The following is a 23,611-nucleotide window of genomic DNA, read 5'->3' as shown; positions in this document are numbered from 1 at the left end:
ATTATGCAGTGTGACACACCTACAAATTAAAAAAATTATCATTCTGGACTACATGCAGAACACTGTGCAGCAGGAAACAAACAGTGATGTTTGGATTTGTTTTTATTCTTCAGCAGGAACAGAAAGTTACATTTTTTGCCTGTATCTTTTAATATATTTGCACAACTTTGTCTATAACAACCCCTCCTACCCCCCCAAAAAATTTTTTTAATAAAACAATTTTAAGTTTGTGGTTGTAACGTCACATAAAAAAAGATTATGAGGTATAAATACTTCTGCAATACACTGGACAGTGTAGTTTCTAAAGCCCGTCGCAAAGATACTCTCAACAGTTTGGAGAACTTTTACTTTCTTTTGCGTAGTTATTCTTTCAGTTAAGTGAAACAAAAAGAAAAAACCTAGAATATTACAGAAAGAGAAATAAACCCGGAGTGCGTGCGTGTGTGCGTGCGTGCGTGTGTGTGTGTTTCTGTATCCAGGATACTGTGCTCAGTCGCGGGGTGGAGGAGCTGGGAAGGAGCTACTGCGGGATCCGAACCTCCTGAGCAGGAATTTCCTCCTACTTTCTGAGCCAAACGTTCACGTGTAACTCGTGTTACTCGTGTTTTTGCTGGACCGTGGCCACGTTTTGGGCACAGCAGACCCCACCCCTTCTGGAGGAGGGTCTTCCCACTCCACGGCAGTCAATAAAAGTTTAGTCCGTGTGCGTGGCTGTGGGAAATCTGGGAGAACCTCGCAGGAGACCGTAACGTGTCCGTGTGATTTGTGGAGAGTGTGGATTGGATAACAAAACCAACTTCATCGTCATTGTTGTGAAGCTGTGAGTCGAAGACAACAAAGAGGTGGACAGGCAGACTCACTTGATACCACAGAAGAAGAACTGGACTTCATTTGAATCAACATGTAAGTAAAAATAACTTTAACTTTTTACCAGACTGGAGAAAACACAAAACGGAGCTCTGTAGAAGGTTTCAGTATCTAAAAGTAGCCTAATTTATCTTTTTTTTTAAACCATACAAGGTTTGAATCACTTGTCCCATTCATTCAAGATTCATCTTCTCCATTGTGACTAGCTGATATAAATCTAGTTTTCTCAGTCAGATTTTCCATCTACCAGCTTCAGAGGTCACCTTGACTTGTTGTTGGGTTATTTTTACACACGTGCCAGAGTTGTGTGGGTTCTCCTGCCCTGCAGAAAGTGACAGCCCAGCTTTGACTGCTGGACACGAGCTGCAGACTCACGTGGAGCAGAGTAGGAGATAGAAAATGGGCAGGGTTCCTCTCCTGCTTCCCGCCACTGCTTGAATCATTCCACTCTGGGGTTGGAGCGCCTCCTCCCAGTCTAACATCCAGTAAATAATCCCACTCTGGGGTTTGAGCACCTCCTCCAAGTCTGACGTCTAGTGCCAGGATAGGGTGGAGACGGGAGCAAAGCTGGGACACAGTGCTGTTCATTCATTCTCCTTCAGCACTGTACTTCACTTGGTGGTTGGTGGATTCATTAGATGTATTACAAATAGATAAACCTAAAGGGTTTTGAAAATCCCAGTAACCCATTCACTAACCTCCAAATGAACCTTCAAGGGATTGATTAGGATTCCTAAATGTAGGTTTTATCAAATGTGTTCGTCTTAGTGTCTTCTGCTGGCATACAGTGGATCCCCAACTGTTTGCAGTCCATAGAGTTTATCTAAAATATTCTAAAGAAAAAGCAGCTCGATTTACAGTGGACCGCGAATATCGGTGGTCCACTCTAAATCCAGATTAGTTGAAGCCATTTTGGTCCCAAGACCAAACTGGTCTTCTTTTGACCTAAAAAACTTCTGTTTCAAGAACATCATGGCAGTTTAAGCAGAGACTACATTATTAGCCTTCAAACCTTTGTCACATTTGAAGTGTTGCGGTTATTCACTCAGAAGGTGATGGGTATTTACATAGAAGATAGTCTTTGGAGGGTTAGGGTTAGGCCCCCATAAGCCTTCCTGTGTGAAACACTTTTCTTTTCCAGCAACCATTGTGCAGTACATACAGCAGTAAAAGCAGCTGACCAAATGTGCTGGGGTTCCTGGGTAACGACGCAGTGCCTGTCGACTGTGAGTTAATAATCGGGAAGGTTTTGAAGCAACTCATTTTCCAGACACCATAAAACATGAACTCCTTGCAAAAAAGCGCTTGGACTGTTTTTTTTAAACAGTTGAGATTCAAATGGAAAAATATGCAAAAAGTGAATTTTGCATAATACACCTTTAAATCACAAAACCTACTAAAATGCATGAAATCCTATTCATTTTTTAAGGCTGCAGAAGTTAACATGCCTTCACCTCCTTCTTATAGCAAGAGGTTATCTGCCTCATCAGATGTCAAATTATTTCCTTCTCATTATAATAATTGCCCCTCACTATGCAGTAACTGGAAAGCCACGGTAGCCTGGGGCAGATTTATTTAAAATTTATTGGAAAGCAAAAATCGTATGAACTGGTAGGAACTTGTTTGCTCTTTGCTTGATTTGTGTGGAGTCATTTATATCAGCGCCCCTCTAGTAAGTCATTGTGCAGATCTCAAAAACAGGTCCTTGCACAGGTTTGACCCCCCACATAAGGAAAACGCCTCAGTCCTCAGGAAGGCGTTACACTACCACCTTGTGGCTGCTGAGACACCACGGTGGATTTGTTCCTACATGTCCGCCAGATTATGTCCAGGCATGTACCAAGAGCTATAGAGAGGAGGGGCGGTGAGTCACTGACGGCTGCCTGCCTTGTTAAAAGCAGCGCTGCAGTCAGGCTGCTTCTTCACACAGGAGGTGTTAAGGCAGAAAGATGGTGAGTCTGGGCTCTCATTTTCTGTTTGTGAACTCTATGGCTTTAATTTTTAATTGGTTGTTTGTGTAAGGATTCAACTTTACATTAAAATAGATGAGTTCATCTTTAAAGAGGGGTTTTCGAGAAATTATCCAAGTAGTTGTAACTTTCTTTGAGACGGTGGCTTTTAAAATTAACCAGAGACCTGTTGTGTTTCATTTTCAGTGCAGAATCATGGCTCCTCACAAGTCGATGCTGAGCTCCCTAGGGGGGAACAGACAGGCCCGCAGGAACCTGTTCGGCCCTGTGGACCGAGACCAGCTGCAGGTGGAGTACAAGGCAGCGCTGCGCAAAGACCTGGACGAAGCGTCCAGACGATGGGGCTTTGACTTCAAGTCGAACAAGCCCCTGGAAAGCAGCGACTTCAAGTGGGAGGGCATCCCAGAAACCAGGGTGCCACTGCTCTACAGGTCCTGCGTGCTGGCAGAGGGCCTGGGGCTGGCAGGACGGGCTGTTCGGACCAAACCAGCAAGGGTGGAGAAGGAGAACATCCCTCAGATGCCAGAGAAGTGGGACCTGGAGGACCTGGAGAAAACGCCGGAGAAGGGAGACAAAGCTGTGCTGAAGAGGAAACAGACGAACATCACAGGTCAGTCCTCATCTATCAGTGCAGAGAATTAATAGTTGTTAGTGTCAGACATGGCTGAAAAACTTATCACGATATAAACGTTTCATATCAGTCAATAAAGGTAATTATCGATTAGTTTTTTCGTTTTAAATGTCTAAATTGCTGCCAAACTGGTGTTGTGACGTTTTATCCAGTTTTCACTCCACACTGGTATTTTTTTTTTACTTTTAAGCAGTGGCGCAAAAAGTGGGTATGCAGGGTATGCAACGCATAGGGGCGCAGCACCAGAGGGGGCGCCAAAACCCCGTCTGGAGGGTGCGGCACGCCAATGTTCTCCCTTACACTTCAGCGCGCCTTACCTCGCGCACATAACGAGGTAAATGTAGCGAGTTTTACCTTTCACGTATCGTCACCTCGGGTGGGGTGGTGGTGGAGGGGGGGCGGGGGGGGTGTTGAGTGAGCGTCGCTCCTTCACCCTGACGTTCCTTCCCTCGGGGGGAAGGGGGGCGCCGATCTATGTTTTCGCATCCACCTGAATAATGTGTAGTTGCGCCACTGCTTTTAAGCAGCTATGAAGCATAAACTGCTGCTGGGCAAGTTACTCAGCAGGTTGTTGCTAGGTAACCACAAGTTACTCAGCAGGTGGTTGCTAGGTAACCAAAGAGCGAGTGAGTTATTTGGTGCAACCAATCTTACTTGGCTGGCCTTGACAGGTTGAGTGGCTAGTTTTTCTCCCAGAATGCTGTTTGGTTCTGGTCGCAGTTCAGTCAATATCCCATGTATAGCAGATGCATTATTATCTATCGATGTAGATTGTCACTGATTGATTTCCCAGCTCTAGTTTAGCGAGAGATAAACATCGTTCTCTTTATCCCAACAGATTTCTATCAGGCCAAGAGACGAGTTGTGTGGATGCCGAGGAAATCCGGGGAGTGATATCCACAGAAACGCTGCCAAAGCTCCCAAGAAACCACACGGGCAGCACCTGACTCAGGAATCACACAGACTACAACCATGAATCATGTAAACAAAAAAAAAACCCCAGAAGGGACCTCAGCTGCTCGTCTACAGTATATGGTAATTAGGGTCAGTAAAGGAGGGAGCTGGCTTGTTTTTTTTCCCCCTGTCGGTGGAAAGATGGGGGCATTTGAGCAGAAAAGATTAACAGTAATCCCTGGAATCAGTGGATTTATACTCATTTGGATCAAGGGCTCGCCAAAGTGCTGACTGACATTTGCTGCGGTCGTCCATCCCACGGCTCTTTCAAAAACCTCAGCTTCTCTGTAACTCTACCGACAAGAAGACCTGGATGGAGCGATTTGAGATGTCGCTGAGGCTGTTGGGTTCGCAGGAAGAAGCTGAAGACCAGGAGGAAGCACTTAGTCTCCTTTGTTCAAATGCACTGTTGTTGTTGTTTTTTTTTACTGTGTTTTCTACGTCCTTTGTAGGGAAATACTTGAGGAGCTCTGATCTCTTGAACATGCAGAAGCTTTGCTTAGATGCCAAATGACAGAAGTGCCACCCTGTTTTTTTTCCCATCCATTCTACTGTTTGTAAAAGTTGTCATTTAAAAAAAAAAAAATCAACCCAGACAATTTAACAGAGTTATTAGCCTCTGGCTCCTGTTCGTAGGATATATGTTGTAATCTAACTCAGATTGAGAGATAAAGTTTTATTTAGCATAGTAGCATTAAATGAAAAACATTGCAGTGTTGCACATCCAGAGCCTTTACTGTGCCTCTCGGTATTTTTTAAGCTCCATAAAGGACAATCAGAAGAAAGTGTTCCTGGAAACACAAATGTATTATTTGCCAATCTAAAGCACATTTTATCAAACAAAGCGTGTTCCTTTTTTTTATTTCTTTTTCCTGACATTTATCTGTTCTGGCAAATCCTGCTGCTATGGATAATCTGAACAGGTCGCAGACAAGGGCCTGTAATTCTAATCCTTTACATACTGACAGCTTTGAAATGTCCACCGCTGCAAATCCCAGGCAAAAAACTGCCACACACAATGAATGCACTTCTGTTAGTAGACGCTTATGCACAAACCTTATAAATATATTGTTTCTGTTTAAGAAAAGCTGCAAAAATGTCTATTCCTTTATTTATTGAAAGATGATATTCCAAGTGTCTTCTGTTTTGATTGTTTAATTATGACGTTTCCTAACCTGAATAAATGTTTCAAATGTATTTGAGTGGCTTTGTCTTTCTTTTTTTACTTAAGTTTTTTTTTTTTTGTTAATTTACAACACCTTTCAAAAGTCCTCTGGTTCAGTTTGACCGATTATAATCACAAACTTCATGGTGTTTTAATAGAACATTATCTGCTGGATCAAAGAGTGTAAAGAAAAAGAAAACAACACATAGTTTTCATTGATTTTTAAAAATTTATATATATATTAAATTAAAATCTGGGAAGTGTGGCATACCATTATAGTCCCTTTAATATTCCTAACTAAATTCACTTTTATGGCTGCAGCTAACAATTATTTTAGCGATCAATTATTCTGGCGATTAATTGGTGGATTCTGCAGAGGTTTCTTTTAACCACTTAAACTTATTTTATTCCATATTTAAAAATACAAATCAGCAAACATCCAAGTCCCTTTTTATATAAGAAAATATTTTATTGCCTAAATGCAGTAGGAGCATTATTTTAGTGTTTGTTTTTCCTGATCATTTGAAGCAAAGGATAAAAAAGGTTTTTCATCTTAAATGGTAAATGTATATTTGTCCAGTTTTGCTCTGCTGCTGTTATTTCACCAAATATTTTTTGGGGGGTTTTCAGAGCCACTGTATTTAACAATTAATCCATTACTAAATTAGTTCATTATTCAATAATTGATTAATCACAATGAATCCGATTAACCGATTCAACCTTTCCTACACTAGTAATAAAAAATTGTGGCAGAATTTACAAACTGTTGTCCACAGAAACTCTCCATCCCATCTGACTGAACTTACTCTATTTTTTTTTCCAAGATCAGTCAAAAGGTTTCAGATTTTTATTTTTTATGTATTTTTATGTATCAACTTTCTCCACTTTACAGTTATACACCAAAAATACTGTGAAATTAACTGAAGTTTAAGTTTGTAACACGACAAAACGTCCAAATGTGCAGAAATTTAAAATCAAAACCCAGGGAGTGGATGGCATTGGTTTGGATTTAGCTACGTTTGCCATCCTCAGCTGTGTGGGATTACAGCTTAGCAGGAGCTCTCAGGTATATATTTATTCACAAAGGTACTATAGTGTCATGCAGTATTGAGTTTCTTGTAGGAATTTTTAATTTAAAGGTGGGACGACCAAGATAGCAAAAGCACTGAGGCCTTCAGTTTCCTTTTACATGGAACAAAATGTCCAAATGTTCAATGTGACCCGTGCTGCCTGTCGAACAGAAATGTCATCACCTAGATTTAGCAGAAAAGACAGCGGCCTCCCTCTGGAAAAACAATGTGGTGATTGATCTGTTTCTGCATGTCACATCTATCCTCTCTGACTGACGCAGTAAGCGGCTCATCGGTGCTTCATCAACAAAGTCAGATTGTTGCTGAAGGCAAACCTCAGAGCGTTCACCCCACAAAGTAACCTTGTGACCTTCATATTTCACCGGCTGAAGGATACAAAATAGCTAGAGGGCCTTTCTACAGTTCAGAACAATGTGAGCAGAAGAAAAGCACATTTTCATCATTTATAACTACTAGGTTGTGACATGTAAAGCACAATGTGTTATCTACATTTGAAGGTTAAAACTCCAGTCATAGTAAAAAAAGAAAGTACACCCTTTTTTACCAACTGGATTTTAAGCATCAGCACATTTTATAAAGTATCTGGGTTTAAACAAGTTCCTAATAATTTAAATCTAACCTCAAAGTGTAAAAAACACAGCAGATTTCACATTTATTTAATTCAATAAATAAAAAAACTAAGTCTGAATAGGAAAAACTAAGTACACCCTTGCTTCTTCCAGAGGCTTTCAGCAGCCAAATCTTCATAATTCACTATGATAAATGACCGTGAGCCGATCTGACCGCATTAGGAGTTTCTGATCGCTTGCAGATGCGTTAAACAAAGACATCAGCAGCTGCAGCTCCCCAAGAGTCACGAGCCGAGCCGTCTTCATTTATAAGCACTTTTAAAACGATGAACAAACATCATATAGAAACAAACATAAAGCCATCTCTAGTCCATCCTGCTGCAGCGAGAAATAAATTTCACAGCAAGAAAACGTTTAGGAGCGTTTCCAAATTCACCTCAAGCTGAGACTGAGCAGCGTGCAGCAAAGCATCTCAGTGAACCAGGATTGAAGTCCTTCACAGCAACATTTGAAAACCGAACACCTCGTCTCAAGTGTCAGGGAGGAGGGCTGATGATCTGCAGCTGCACGACCTCTGACCCTTGCTCCCATGAGTCAACTGTGAGCCGTGAGAATCGTGATGTCAAAATGTGAGGCCATCGTGATCTGAAGCGAAGCTGTGAAGAGCAGAGAGCCCAAACATTAGAGACTCAAACAGGTTTGAGGAAAAAAAATGACAAATTTAAGTTACTGCTGCTAAAGCTGGTTCCACAAGTTACTGAATTATGGAGGCTTCTTAGGCTTACACACACATTTTTTACCATTTTTCCTTGTTTTATAATAAATACTAGTGTTGAATCTGTTGGATTCTGAATTTATTTTATTTGATAAAGAAGGCAAGTAGTATTAATCAACAGGAATATGTCATATAAATATGCAAGATTTAGCCAGAGGCTAATTCTCATGTGTAGATCCCAGCAGGTTGACAGAAGGAATTTAAAAGAATTAACATATGACTTATCAGATATGACTTCAATGTATAGCTGAAAATGGCGTAATTTACAGTAAAAATGTATAACAAAAATAAAAACAAATCACATCTGTAAGAAAACATGTATGAAAAAACATTTGTGAACTTAAACATTATTCAGGACATGAGTGTAACTTTAATCTAGTTGTGTTTTTGCTGAGGTTAGGTTTAAAACCCCACAGAAACCATAGAATTGATTTGACATTTTCTATCCTTTTAAATAACTCAGAGCAGTGAGAATATTGTCCCTGGGAAAAAAAGGGATCTGAGGAGCAAATTAATTACTACTGATTGTAAAAGGAAGGAGCAGTGTTACTTGAAATGTTCAAAGGAACAAATTATGCAGAATCTGCTGCCAGTAGAGCTGATAATCATTTTCAGAAGAAGTCCCCAAGCAGAGAGGATTTTCAAACTCTGTGGTTTTAGTTTACAAGCTTGATAGTGCTCATGCAGGGCTTTTAAAAAAATAATTTACATTTAACTTCTTAAGCCACATTCAGCTGATAATAAATGGAAACTGTTCAATTGCCCTCATTGTAACTATTGACATCCATGTCAACAGACATATAAAAGTTCAAATAGTTTTAAAAATCACTTTGACACGTTTAAAAATTGATAGAAATTAGTTTTATCTCGGCTCCTCTTCAGTTTACGATTTACTGATCAACAAATTTCTGTTTCACCAAAAGAGAAAATGCAAAGATAAACATCTGCTGCAGGTAAGATATTGAAAGGTCATGACCGCTTCACAGAACCCCACTTCAAAGAAATCTGAACTAATCCTTTAAGATAAATGAAAAACCCTGAAGGCGGTTAAAGGTGCAACTTATCTAATAAAAATGGCCTCGATGCGCCCTCTACTGGTGACCTCCGTATTGCATCTCATCTGTGCTCATTTTGGAAGACATGCACAAAATGTCAATAAAAACATACAAATAGATTATTTTAAGCAAGCACAGTTGTTATCTTTAAAACAGAGAAGATAAATTGTATAATATGACACTGTATTGTATTTGGACAGATTCAAGCTGCTCCCCACGCCTTCCTGTTTTAGATGTTGGATTTAGAGGATGTTGTTTTATAACCTAAATTTGCTTTAAACTTGTGTTTTTTTCTTTCATGATGCTGTTTCTTCTCTAATATTCTCCAAGAAACCACCGAGGCCTTCTGAGATTAAATTACATACAGACAGTTTATTTAGAGGTTTCAGAGTAAAGAGGGTCAAATAGGTAAGCCTCCCACACATCTCAGATTTTCATTCAAAGATTCATTGTCTTTCCGTCTTACAATAATGCTACTTTCTATTGGTCTTTCACCCAAAATCCCAGAAAACACATTGATGCTTTTGGCAGTGATACATTGGTGTCCAAAGTGCGGTCCAGGGGCCATTTGCTGCCCCTGGAATGACTGTTTTTGGCCTCTGACTTCAGTTTAATAATGACACCAATTTGCTCTCCCAGTGCAGGTGGTTGATATAGATGATAATTTTCTATTTCTAATTAAGTCAAAATTATCACAGACATTAAAATTTTCTAACAGTAGAAAATATTAAAAGTGAAACCAGGTGTTTGTTTTTAACTAATCACAGATATTGCATTCTCTTCCAGGTACAACTTTTAAACAACACCTCACTTTGCAAACACTCTGCTTTTGATTAATTGGTCAGACTTGGATAAATAGTTACCAAAGAAAGAACAACCTAAATATTGATTTTATTGCTCACAATTGGCTAAATTGCGTTCATTTTTTTCCCCCAATCAATATCTAAAAAATTACAACATTTCTTTGTATTTCTTTTTAATCCGCCTGAAAAGAAATTGAGCTGTGATGTGGACCACAATAGCAAACTCTGGTCTGTCTAAAAATTAATTTAAATAAACTCCGATGCGAGCGCTGAGTGAAAGCGGACCAGAGACCGCTCCAAAAGCAGGAAGTGAACTACGGCGCAGGGCATTCTGGGTAAATACAACGAAAGAAAACGGGGAGTCTAGCAGTAGCGGGAGAAATGGCTCGTTGTCTTTTACCAAAGACAAAAGAGAAATCCTGTAACCGCGAAAATCTGACTTTTGTTTAGATTTTATGAAGAAGGAAGTTGCGCTCATGTCTTCTTCGGAGGTTTTTGTGTCGCGTTTCCTTCAGTGGCTCTTGGTGCAGCGCCACCACAGATAAAAGAGGTGAACAGGTTTTTCAATTAGGTTTTTGTTGTTGTTTTGCTTGTTTGACAGTGTCGCGTGAACACGAAACGCACTAGCTGAAAATGTAACAAATGTTGCAAAACGAGTTATTTTGACTTGACGACCAAAAGCTTGGACGTCCCTGCTCCAACATAACAAACTGATAAAGGGCGTGAAAACATTTGTTGCTGCTGTTATTATTCAGGAGACTTCTCTTTCGTTTCGCTTTGCTTCACATCCTGTGAAATGCTCTCCAGTTAGTGATGAAAGCTCGTTTTCCTCCGTGCTGACACACCGACCTGCACAGAAACATCAAGAAGTTGGGCGGGTGAAACTTCACGAAGCTGCGCGTCACTCCCACAACCTCCTGTTGTTGTGACACCAAATCCTTCAGTCTTTAGCGGAGACAAGGGAGTCACCGCTGTGTACACAGCGCGCGCGTGTGTGTGTGTGTGTGTGTGTGTGTGTGTGTGTGTGTGTGTGTGTGTGTGTGTGTGTGTGTGTGTGTGTGTGTGTTTAAAGGCGGCTGTAGTGCGCTCCCTCCCTTCCCCTCGCTGGCCTCCGCCGCACAGGAGCACCTGCACGCCTGCGCTGAGCGCTCCCATCCCCCCTCCCCGCCCAGATTCATCTCCATCCATCTGTCCCCGAGCTCCCACATCCATTACAGGGCAGCACGGCTACAGCATTTGCATGTGGATCGAAGCGGAGGTACAGAGGGAAGCGAGGCAGAGGGAGGCGGAGGAAAACCTCTGAGGGAGAGAAGGGGAGGAAAATAGATCAGAGCGAGGGAGAGGGAGGCAGCAGATATCGATGGCTGCAACAATGGAGCTGTAGGATCCTGTAGAGGTGGTAGTCCGCCTGAAAGCGGCTGGGGAGAGGGGGGTGAAGATACTATATTTGAGCTGGGGGTGGGGGTGGGGGGGGTGAGGAAGGAGGGAGGAAGAGGATGGGCCTGGAAGACAGCCTTGCAATGGCACTGCACAAATTGGATTAAAGCAGTATGGTAACGTTTCTGATTTCATTTATTGCTGTGCTGCTTGTGTGTCACCGTCCCCCGCGTGTCCACGCCGTGTCTCCAGAGGGCTCAGGCATGCCCCGTCCCTCATGTCTTCTTCCATGCTTCAGACGGCTGCCATCCCATCCCTCATCATCACATGCAGCATCCCTCATCCATCCATCCATCCCTCATCCATCCGCCCATCCATCGCTCTCGATGCATTTCAGATGCTTTATTCCAGTCTGTTGTCTGTTTACACCCGGCTGGACGGCAGCCCCTCCACCGCCACCTCCTCCTACTACACTAGCTTGGCGGCTGCAGAAGCATCTCACTCTCTCAGTGAAGATCGGGACACGATTAATCACCAGGGAGTCCAAGTCATCTGTTATTCTCCTCCCTGGTGCTGCTGTGAGATTGCAACCTAGATTCAAGGAAAAAAAAAAACACTGCCCGCCTTGCTCTATAGCCACAAAGCGCAGGAAGCTATATGACAGATAAACCAAAGGCATTAGAAAGATCAAAACAGCGCAGTGAGATGTTTGCAGCCTCTGATTAGTGTTGTGACACGACTGAGCTGGAGATCGCCGCCATGTAGAAGCCTGAGCTGGGAATCCCCTCATGGATCGATGATTGGTTGATTATTTGCTTAGGTTATTTCCTCACACGTCAAATAAGAAATGTTTTTAGGTTTATGTCTGCATGAACTTATCCAGGGCTCTGAAACAGGCTCTACGTTAAATGTCTGCTGCTTCCACAAACATTTTAATATCAGACAAAACAGCGACTATGAAATGCTGTTTTTGACATGAACAGCATTTAGATGGGGAAGCTACTTTTCCCCCCCACTTCTGATACTGACATAGATACCTGAGGTTTAGCATCGGTCGATATCGATCTGATACAGGAAAACGGCGCTGAACTGACTCACAATATTTATTTCCTTTTAAACACAAACTTAAATGTACTAAATTGTAAGTGTACCTGATGACTCAGTACCATTGCAGCACACTTAAATACACCGAAAGCTGCATTGGTCAACATTTAAAGACAACTTTAATTTGTTCAGTCGGTGTCTTTAGGAGTGAAACAGACAATGTTCTTCTCCAGTTTCCTGAAGCTCTCAGGTTGTCAACAAAACGCCGACAACCTTAGTCGAACATGTAAAAAGTAAACTGAAACAAACCGGTTTTCAAACTGTTCAGAAATCGTAATTAGGAATGCTAAGTATAATGTAAAATAAATTATAAAGGACAACACAGAATAAAAATAGACTGAACAGGTCTGCCTTACGGATGAGGAACAGGAAGGTTGTGGTGAATATGAGGATGTTTTTGATAAAATACAAGCTGGATCTTTGTGTTATTTTTTTGTTTGGCTGCTGTTTCTGCCTTGAAACTCCCCCATGGAGGCAATTTTTACTCTGTTTCGTTCTTCTCGCTGAATCGTGAACCTTAGATGTTGTTCTGAGCTCTTCTGTGATTTGGCGGCGTTGATTTGCTCTTGGGAGTAATTTTGGTTGGTCAGCATCTTCTGAGACGTTCGCCATGTTTTCTGATTCCCTCCAAACGTGGAAACATTTTTCACTGGTTCCCTTAAAGCCTTCAAAAATGGTTTTGTTACCTTTTCGGTGAGTTTGTTTGTCATCTCTTTCTTGCATTTCTTTTAGATTATGAATGATTTGTTGCTTTTTAAGACCTCTGTTGTCAGACAGGCTCTGTTTCAGTGGTTTCTTGATTCTGCAGAACTGGGTGTGGCCAGTGAAACTGAACCAAGACTTTGGCTTAATTGAAGTAAATTCATAATTTATGAAAATGAATAAATATTTCATTCTCATAGGTCCTGCTTGGTTTGGATAGCTTTTTTTCCACTTTAAAAACTCAAATTACTTTTTCTGACATTACACTTTGTTCAATTATGTAAAACATTTATACGAGACAAAAATGAAAGACCAGAATAAATATGTAAGGAGGGGAACTCCTTTAATCTGCACAGTATTATCTGGCATGCAGCTGCATGTTTTTAAATGCACATTTTAAAAAAAAATAGTTACACCCTTGCTTTAGGTTCAGAGTGTGTGCTGAGAGGAAAGCAGTCCAGTTATGTTTCATCTAATTAATGGATAATAGCCACTCTGTGTACTTCCTGATCCCTCCACCAAATCAATTATAGCTGCACAGCAGGGGTCAGAAATAAACTGATTTCAGGAGCTCAGGGATTTTGCTTTGGCCTAAAAATGAGTCTTTCTTAATGAGACCAGTCACCTCAGCGTCAAATGTTGCTTTCATCCTGGTTCATGTAGTTCAGATTATTATACAAGGAGGCATTTCTTTATTTAAATGTTTTTAATTGAGCACAAAAAAAAACTATAATTTTTTTTATCTTTTCTTTTTCTCTGGTAGATAAATTAAACTTGTATGTTTTTTAATGCAAACAAAATAAATAAAAATGCATTTTGTTCTAATTTTCAGCCAGGCAGAGCGACCTAAAAGAGTCTGCGTCTCAATATCTGGGCTCCTTCTGAGGCAAGCTGGAGTGAAACGTTACATATTTTATTGGCAGGTTAGAATCTGTCAGGTTTAATTTAGAGGATCTTGATTCGGGTTTCGTGAAAAAAGCTTTTGGTTCCCAGGGATTCTCAGGTCATCTTGCATAACACTGAGGTCTGTTGATGATGGCAAAACCTTCAGATTTAAACTCTCACATTTAGTTTTAATGGCTTTTCAGGTGGATTTAGAACAAAAATGTTTCTTCATGCAAACATTTACTCCAAGATACCATTTTGATAGAAAAGCTTTCCTTTTATGAATCCAGTCTTTGCTCCAGTTTTCATGTTTACCTTCATTTGCATCCTGCTCACAGTGAGTCTTTTCTAAGATAATCACTGCTCCTCGGTTTGTTACGGTATCAGTTTCAGATTTGTGGACATTTTTCACAAGTCCTGATCAGGTGCTGAGTGATGTACCATTGTGTATTAACATTAACGCTCCAATCTGATAGTTCATTTAAAAATCAACGCCTCCACACATGTGCTTGAAAGTCTTTAAAGTGCATTTCATTCACTCACTATTGACGTTCTGGATGCTACAGAGTCTATTTATCTTGAGAGCAACTCATATTTCGTCCAAACTGTATTTTCTGCAGCACAGCTTTTCATTTCTTAAGTGATTTCTGCTGTGAAAAAGTATTTATCTTCTTTTCGATTAACTTTTTTGTCACATATAACAGGTTTTGCCACACTTCCCCGGCAAGCAGATGAGGAGTTGTTGTTTTTTTATCTACTCTGGTTTGCAAAATTGTTTTAATTCATCCTCATTTGAGGGTTTTCAAACCATCTGAAGAATCTCAGTAGTACAGACTCTGACTAGGCCTCAACAAAACCTACATTTTGTGCAATTTGTAACGTTTAGACGTGAACTTTCTGGTGTGCTTTAGATTGTGTTTTGATCTTGAGCTTTGGACCAGGAACTCATGACCAGATATTCTGGTTCAGGATTGTTCAGTCGGGATATCAGGTCATCCAGGTCCTGAAGAAGCACAACAGTCCAGTTCGTCACGCTGCAAAAACACGTCTTACCAAATATTTTTGTTCTAATTTCTAATGAAAATATCTTGCTATAATTGCAGTAAGACAAAACTAACATAAAAGCAGCTTTTGGGAAAGATATAGTACTTTCTTTTAAGTCAACAATAACCTAATACTGATTTAAAAAAATAATATTTCCATTGACATATTATTTCACTTTTAACATGGACAAAATGCCTTATTACCAGTGAAATAATCTGCATACTAATAATTTAAAAGCATACTAGAAAATACCTTTTAGTTCAACTGCTGATATGATGCTGCTTTTCTGAAATGCTGTGTTAGAAACAGACACACATCTTCTTTAAAAGACATTTTTTGTCTTATCAGCCCACAAAATATTTTTTAAAAAATCTTAATGATGATCAGAAGATCTTTAAAAATGTGAGGCAGTGTTTCTTCTTGCTCAGCCTTCCAGGCTCTTTCTGTAATCCACTTGACATAAGAGTGATTTTGGTCGCTATTGGGGAACTTCACCGCGTTTTCTCCATTTGTCGTTTTCTCTAGACTTCATGGCGTCATGCAGGTTCTGTTTCAGTATCTTCTTAACTCTACAGATGTAGCAGTAATCACACTGAAGTGACTCTGAGCATGATGATGGGTTGAGTCACGGCTGATTCATGGTTTTCCAGGGAGACAATTATACGTTCAATCGCTTTATCTACCCTGAATTAATGAAGTCATCGTTTGAAAGCTGCTGTGTGTAAAATGTCAGATTGTTTTTGTCTGACACTAAGATTTATCTGCTTTTTGTTTTGTTTTTTTTCCAAAGTGTTTGCACAGCCTTTGTGAGTCTTAAGCCTAAAATAAAAATAGACTCGGATCAAATTGAAGCCGCTTGATTCGCTGGAGGAGAGGAAGACGTGGAATCTTAAAAAATGGCTCCATCCTGATCCACACAGCAACCTGACCTGCATGCCCATGAGTTCTTGTCTTTCCAATTTTGAAGACCTGGTAAGACTAATCGACTTTTGTGTCACGGCATAATTATACCCCCATGAGACAGCGAGACAAATATTTTTAATTAAAAGTTCCTACAAGTCAGACCTACCTAAAACAGTAAAGTAAAACAAACAGTTACATTTGTTGAACGTTTTGATTTACTTTACTGTGAGCAACTGATGACTGTGACACCAAAAACTGACTTATTCCTCTTCGTAAGTTAAATTGATCAGGCGACTTTCTAAACTTTTCATCATGAGATTGTGGAGCTGCAGGAAAATATTTTTTCTTTAAGACTTTTTCCACTTACATAAAACAAAATCTGTAGGATGATTTTGCTTCTTTATTTTTTTTTTTTTATTTAACCCACAAATGAATAATCTGTTTCCAGAATATCACAGATATGTTTGGCTGCTCGTTTGTAAACGCCATTTCCATGACCATGTGATCATATTTCTGCACAGATATTTCTTATTAACCGACTTCCTTGGCTTTGAATTTGCTACTTCAACAGATTTTTTTGGTTTTTCAGTCCTCAGCTTGACCTCCATTATTCCGGTTAATTGTAATTTCTTAATTCAATTTCAAATGGGCCCACTTTATGTTTATGGGTATCATTTATTTTAATTCTCAGAAGGCTTGGCGGCTCTTTAGAGGAGCCAGTTTCTGCTGATTTATGGAACTTGTGCAACAAAGTGACCATAAATCCAGTCATGACAATCAATAGGCCTAATAAGATTAGTACAGCAAACGTCAAGTTATCTGAAATCTCACCTACGGTAATAAATGCTTCCCAGAATACGAGACATTGTTTCTTCAAGACCAACATATTCTGGCTGGAGGAGCAGAGATTTAATGATTTTTATGTACAAGTCAATAAAGAGAGGGATGAGGCGTTTGCAGTGTCATTGTGATCAGCTGGAGGAATCTACAGCCTCTGCTTCTGTCTCCACAGCTGGACAAGAGTGAGGTGGCAACCTTAGGTCTGCCCCCCACCTCCAGCCATGGCGGCTCTGACAGCAACATCAGCACGGACGGATCGGCGGCGGCGGTGGCCGGGGCGGCGGGGGGCGCGGAGGCTGCGAGCGTCGGCGAGCCCCAGCGGACGCGCGCCGCTCTGGAGCATCTCCAGCAGAAGATCCTGAAGGTCACAGAGCAGATCCGCGTGGAGCAGGAGGCGCGCGACGACAACGTGGCCGAATACCTGAAGCTGGCCCACAATGCGGACAAACAGCAAGCGTCCAGGATCAAGCAGGTGTTCGAGAAGAAGAACCAGAAGTCGGCACAGACCATCGCACATCTGCACAAGAAGCTAGAGCACTATCACAAGAAGCTAAAGGAGATCGAACAGGTACACGGGTCCGGTCCAACGGTGGCGCTGTTCGCTTTAGCTCCTGACTGGCATTGACTCAGGCAATCTTTATGAGGACACATCCGTCCAAATATGCATTCTGTGAAAAAATTAAGGCATCCTACAACAACTTATGTGTGAGTCAAGTAATATAAATAGATCATAAAAAGCAAAGAAAACACTTTTTAAATTATTCAGAAAGATTTAAAGGGGCAGTATTGTGTAGTATTTTCCAGTCTCATAGTTACATTTTGTAAAGATATTATGTTACCTTAAATTGTTATCAAATTAATTTTGATTTAATTTTCACTTTAAGAAGCTCCCGCTCTCTCCGAATCTCAGCCTTCAACACATCATCACAATGTTTCTCAACAGATTTTACCAGCAGTATTTGAGAAGTAGCTCGTATAATGAGCTCAGTAGATGCACGGTTTCAGCTGGTGTTTGCCAATTGCTGCTGGCTAGTCTGAAGGAGCTGATGGGTGGAGCTGCAGGGGAGGGGAGGGCTGCTCTGTTTTCTCTCTTTAGAACCTCAACCTGAGTGTTGTAATGAGAGTCAAGATATCAGAGAAAAGATTTCTCTTCTCTTCTCTCTCTGCAGAACGGACCGGCCCGGCAGCCCAAGGATGTCCTGCGGGACATGCAGCAGGGCTTAAAGGACGTGGGGGCCAACGTTCGCGCTGGGATAAGCGGGTTTGGAGGTGGAGTGGTCGAGGGGGTCAAAGGTGGCGTCTCGGCCCTCACTCACACGGCCGTGGTCTCAAAGCCGAGGGAGTTCGCCAGCCTGATCAGGAACAAGTTTGGAAGTGCGGATAATATTGCTCACCTGAAGGACACGCTGGAGGACGGAGTCGGGGGACACTCTGAGGACGCCCCAACGCCCCGAGCTCTCAGCGGCAGCGCCACTTTGGTGTCCAGCCCCAAGTACGGCAGCGACGACGAGTGCTCCAGTGCCACATCGGGCTCCGGAGCGGGCAGCAACTCCGGTGGGGCCGGAGCGGGAGGAGTGGTCGGAGGGGGGATGCTGGGCCCTACGATGGGGAGCCCCCGACTGGACGGACACCACCACCACCACCATCACATGCACAGCTCATGGGACTCCCTGCTGGAGGGGCTGCAGGAGATCAAGGCCAGCCAGACGCACATGGAGGACGCCATCGAGGACATGAAGGGCCAGCTGCAGAGCGACTACTCCTACATGACGCAGTGTCTGCAGGAAGAGAGATACAGGTAGAAACAAACTCAGACCCTCCACATTCCTGCTGCTGTTCTGCAGGACGGTCTCTACGGCAGGCCGTCTTACCATAAAATCAGCTTCACCACAATTCAATTCCAAATATCTGACGTATTAACAAATGAAGATATCTCTAATTATACTTTAGCTAGACAAAATAACTATTTGAGAGATCTCTAATTTCATTCTGAATAATATAAATGACATCAGATTTACCATGAATCTGTATTGAAGTTTCTAATCAGGATATCTGACTATCTGAAACACATATTACATATATCAACAATGAAATTTTAACTAGTCATAAAGTAAATTTAAATAATTATAGATTTGACTAGTACAAATTAAATTGCAGATGTGTGGACTTGCAATTTTGACTTTCAAAATTTATTTTAAGATATCTCCAAATCAATTAAAGATATCTTTAATTAGACTGCTTTTCTATTTCATTTATCTTGAATTGGCATTCAAGATAAATGAATGCCAATTCATTTATGAGATGTTTTTTAACTTGTCAAAATGTAATTGAAGATATCTTGGATTATTATTATTTTTACTAGTCCAAATATGAATGTAGATCATTTAAATGATCAATTATCATTCAGGATGGTAAAATGTAGTTGTGTCTAGTTGAAATGCATTTTTACATGTATAGAATGTAATTACAGAAAGTCAAAATAAACCAATTTTATGTTAAAATGGCCTGCCGTAGCTCCTCACAAAGCCATCAGAAAACAGATTACCCAATCATAAACCAAACCTCAAACATCAAAACTAACATCACGTTTGTCTGAGCGGCCTCCCCGTTCTTTCTACAGAAGACGGGCATGTTTTAAAAACCAACCGCTCTGTCGTGTTCTTGGACTTAAACATGAACGTTTCTGTGTGAGAGCAGCGCAGAGAGAGCAGGACTCTTGCTAACAGTCTATTTTCAGCTCAGGATTAATACGTCTTCTGTTGTCCAGTGAGTTATTACTGCAGGGATTAGGAGATCAAAACAGAAATAAACATCAGTGTTCATTGTCATTGTAATAAAAGGAAATGTCAAAGGTCATTCTGAGACAAAAAGAAAATAATATTTGGATTCCAGCAATACAACACACACATTACATCCGGCTGTGGGTAGATGTCCTAATCGAGCATTTTGCTCTGTTCTGCTGGGTTGGTTTGGTTGTATGTTCAGGTATGAGAGGCTGGAGGAGCAGCTGAATGATCTAACAGAGCTGCACCAGAATGAGATGACCAACCTCAAGCAGGAACTCGCCAGCATGGAGGAAAAGGTCGCCTACCAGTCCTACGAGAGAGCCAGAGACATTCAGGTAAACACTGACCCCAGGACTGCAGATTTATTTACACTCTCAGTTACTTATCAACTCGATTATTGACTTTCTTTTCCACTCATTTACTTATTTATTTATCGTCTCTACTTAGGTAGTTAATTATTTACTACCTACATAATTATTGATATACTGATTGAGTTCAGCATTGACTTACTACCAGAAGCATTTTTTATTCATAAACTCATTCACTTTTTGCCTTACTTACTTAAATATTTATTTACTTTCATACTTATTCACTTATTTACATGTGTATGTACTTACTTCTTTGTAGACATTTAATAGCTTACATAAGCCATACAGTATTTACTTACAATATAATTATTTACTCTCTTACAAACGTATTGTTTCACTGACTTACATTTATTCAAACTCTTTGGCTTACATATTTAGTTATTTACTTACTTACTGATTTAATCGTTTACTTCTATATTTGTTCATTTTTATATTCACTGATTAACTTAACTATATTTATTTACTTACCTACTCACTAATTACTTACTCGGTAACTTACTTATTAACTTTTTTCAACCTACATAATTATTTACTTACATACTTTAATTGCTTCCTTTCTTACCAGGTAACTCACCCGTATACATATTTAATTACTAACATATTTACCAACCTATTTAGTTACTTAGCCTCCTTGCTTATTTAGTTTTTACTAGCATCCTCGCTGAATAATTTATATGCTAACATTAGTAAGTATATTTATTTACTGACTTACTTCTGTGCTTATTTGCTAACTTGGATGTTGACTCAGTAATGTATCCACTTTGTACCTTATGATTTATTTATGTGCCTGTTTTTGTTTTATTTACAAGTTGCGTTATTATGACATCTGAATGATTAATGGTGCATACTTTTAACGTCAGCAATTGCATTCAGAATGCTTTATCTTAATGGTTTGTTGGGCGAGGAGGAAGTTCTGCTTCTGCTTCACTTCTTTCTCTGAAGATAAAACCTGACTCGTTCTTTTTGCCATCCATCTGTGCTGCACTTTTTTGATGATCCAGTAACTTTAAATGGATTTGACTAGAAATTGATGAATAAATTACCTTTAATGGGAAGGGAATTAAGGTTCCATTTTCATAAAAACCGGAACATCTCTCAAACCAACACTTTATGAAACGTTTCTGAGATGTGAAGTACTTCACAGATGTGACAGCGCGCATGCCCAGAAAGAACGGCTTCAAGATTTAATCTACGCATGCGCGGGAAGATAAAAACATTCGTGGATGTCATTGTGCTACTTTACATGTTAAGTTTGGCATATTTCTGATAATGAATATGTGTTACATGAGCACTCCGTTCATGGGAGATGAAGAATGGTTACCGTTTACTATGAAGCTAATATGCAAGCTAAGCTAACGTTCAAAAGCGCGTGGGGGTTCGATGACGATCTAAAATCACAGCACCACTTAGTGGCCTGGCGTGACAACTACAGCTAACCAGCGGTCTCTCTTTTTTAAAAATTTATTAAACAATGAATCGTTGAAGTACAGGGTAAGGGGGAAAGAAACCATGATGGGTTTAAGACTGTAAAAGACAAGCACATAACAGCAAGCACATATACAGATTTCAAATATTTCAGTGAAATAATCAAAACAAGTGGTAGAACCTCTCCAGTTACAGCAGTATATAGTAATTTTAGCAAGCAAGAAAACAATGTTTACCACATCAGATATTTGCTATCAAGGTTATGAATGTAGTATACTATATGAGTGATGGTAAACCTCCAGGACGTCCTCGGTTTTCAGTGACAACCAATTCTTAATGTCTCTCCTGAGTTTACATGAGAAGGGACAGGAAACAAAAAGAGGGTTAATAGGCACAAATGTAAATATTTTATACCAAAAAAAACAAACTGATCTCTTGTAGATGTAAGTTTTCCATTTTGTGTGAGCGTCTGTAAAAATCACACCATCAAAAATGAAGAAAGGGAAAGTTAGTAGTTAATGTTTGAAATAGAAACGATCATTCACAGTGAGATTGGCTCACCTGGTCGTTCCCCCTTGTTTTCTGGGCCTGTGCTGTGCAGGAAGCTGTGGAGTCGTGCTTGACCCGCATCACCAAGCTGGAGCTGCAGCAGCAGCAGCAGCAGGTGGTCCAGCTGGAGGGAGTGGAGAACGCCAACGCCCGGGCTCTCCTGGGGAAGCTCATCAACGTCATCCTGGCTCTCATGGCCGTGCTCCTGGTCTTCGTCTCCACTTTGGCCAACTTCATCACCCCGTTGATGAAGACCCGGGCACGCGTGGCCGCCACCGTCCTGCTGGCCTTGCTGCTGTTCATCCTGTGGAAGCAGTGGGATTTTGTGGAATTGTGGTTGTTGCCCAGCTAAAACCTGGATTTAAAGGAAGGACGAGAGCAAGGAGACACAAAGAAGCTTCATCAGAAGGAGCCGGAGAGAAACTTGTTGGGCTTGGTACATTCGAGGTAGAACTTTACCGCTCTCCAGTTAAATAAAGACATCACCTCGCTCCATTCAAATATTCAGGTGTGGATGACAGACCATTAATCCCATTGCTATCACCAAAAAAAAAGAGTTTCCTGCAAGAAATCTGATTTTCTAACCATTTAAGAGACACAAAGGATCGACTTGCGCTGACTGTAAATCTTCATGTTGAAGCTGCAGCATATGTTTGAAACCAAGATGTTTTTTTTTCCATGAATGTTACGTGCTCTCATGCATGTTCTCAGATGCATCCAGCTGGCATGAGTTAGCATCTCATCAATGACGAATAAATGTCTTTTCTGCCAGTTCTGTTGTCGGAAACAAAAGTGCAGATATGTTGTTTCTCCACTCAGTCATTCTCGTGTTTTTCTTTCACATCCTGTTCTGGTGTTACTGCAGTGCTATTAGGCTTTTTTCTTTTTTCGGTGAAGGGGGAGGGAGGGTTACAGCTGAACCTGCTAAAACTCACAACGCTGAATGAAATAATTGATTCTGTACACAAATACTAACAGTGTAAACCTACAGCTACCAACGGTGTCAAATTACCTGGCATGTCAACGTTTATATCCAGTTTGCAAAAACAAATATTGCCGTTTTATTAAACCGTGTAAGAAATAAATGATTTCATATATGAGACTATGCTTGATACATTTTTATGGTACAAAGAGAAGATGTTTAAGCTGAAACTAATGGCTTTTTGTTGTTTTTGACAAGTTCATTAAGATACAGAGGATCTCTGAACCAAACCCCTGGTGTGAATCTTTCATGCAAAACTTAGAAATATATGAAACACTGACCAAAATCTTTAGTTTTTACAATAAATCCTTCTTTGACGGCAAACCTATCAGGCTGACAATCTTAAAATCCCCAAATCATGTCCTGTTTTTATAAATCGTGTCTTCTCTGTTCCTGGTGCTCCAGCAATGTTTTTCCACAGGATTAATACAGTGAAAGTGGAAAAAAAAAGAAGCAAGTTCACCCACCTTTAACTTTTGCATGATGACAAAATAAAAATCATATGGTCTTTCTGATGGTAAACAAAATCAAAGTGCATCAAAAGGTCATTTTGTTGATGCATTTATAGCCTGATCTTAGTTTTGACAAAAAAAAAGATCAGATTTCTCACCGTTTGAATTTGTTTACAGACTGGAACTTCACTGGTGCAGACCAGGCGTCTCAACTTTTCCATGCGTCTTTAGTCCTGTGCACCTGCATCGGACGGCTGAATTATCTCCTCAGCAAGCAGTCAGGAGCCCTGCTGATGACCTACTTGTGTGATTCA

General features: G+C 40.6%; 2 protein-coding genes across 3 annotated transcripts; both read left to right on the top strand.

Annotated features, from left to right (window-relative positions):
* Positions 1-308: 308 nt before the first annotated feature.
* On the top strand, positions 309-5,619 carry cdkn1a (cyclin dependent kinase inhibitor 1A). Its single transcript, XM_008409803.3, has 3 exons — positions 309-903; positions 3,024-3,447; positions 4,307-5,619. The coding sequence occupies exons 2-3, from the start codon at positions 3,033-3,035 to the stop codon at positions 4,360-4,362; spliced, it is 471 nt and encodes a 156-aa protein (XP_008408025.1). The 5' UTR covers positions 309-903; positions 3,024-3,032; the 3' UTR covers positions 4,363-5,619.
* Positions 5,620-10,998: 5,379 nt separating this feature from the next.
* tmcc2 (transmembrane and coiled-coil domain family 2) lies at positions 10,999-22,963 on the top strand. Of its 2 annotated transcripts, XM_008409801.3 has the most exons (6): positions 10,999-11,433; positions 15,783-15,964; positions 16,908-17,303; positions 17,905-18,533; positions 19,721-19,856; positions 21,916-22,963. In XM_008409801.3, the coding sequence occupies exons 2-6, from the start codon at positions 15,926-15,928 to the stop codon at positions 22,213-22,215; spliced, it is 1,500 nt and encodes a 499-aa protein (XP_008408023.1). In that variant the 5' UTR covers positions 10,999-11,433; positions 15,783-15,925; the 3' UTR covers positions 22,216-22,963. The 2 variants fall into 2 exon arrangements, with proteins under 2 accessions (XP_008408023.1, XP_008408024.1); XM_008409802.3 differs by lacking the exon at positions 15,783-15,964 and having other exon boundaries at positions 11,001-11,433.
* Positions 22,964-23,611: the final 648 nt, after the last annotated feature.

This window comes from Poecilia reticulata, chromosome 5 (assembly GCF_904066995.2).
Source record: "Poecilia reticulata chromosome 5, P_reticulata-male-v2, whole genome shotgun sequence".
NCBI classification, from domain to species: domain Eukaryota; kingdom Metazoa; phylum Chordata; class Actinopteri; order Cyprinodontiformes; family Poeciliidae; genus Poecilia; species Poecilia reticulata.
Note: the sequence above shows the minus strand (reverse complement) of the source record. Positions and strands in the feature narration are given on the sequence as shown.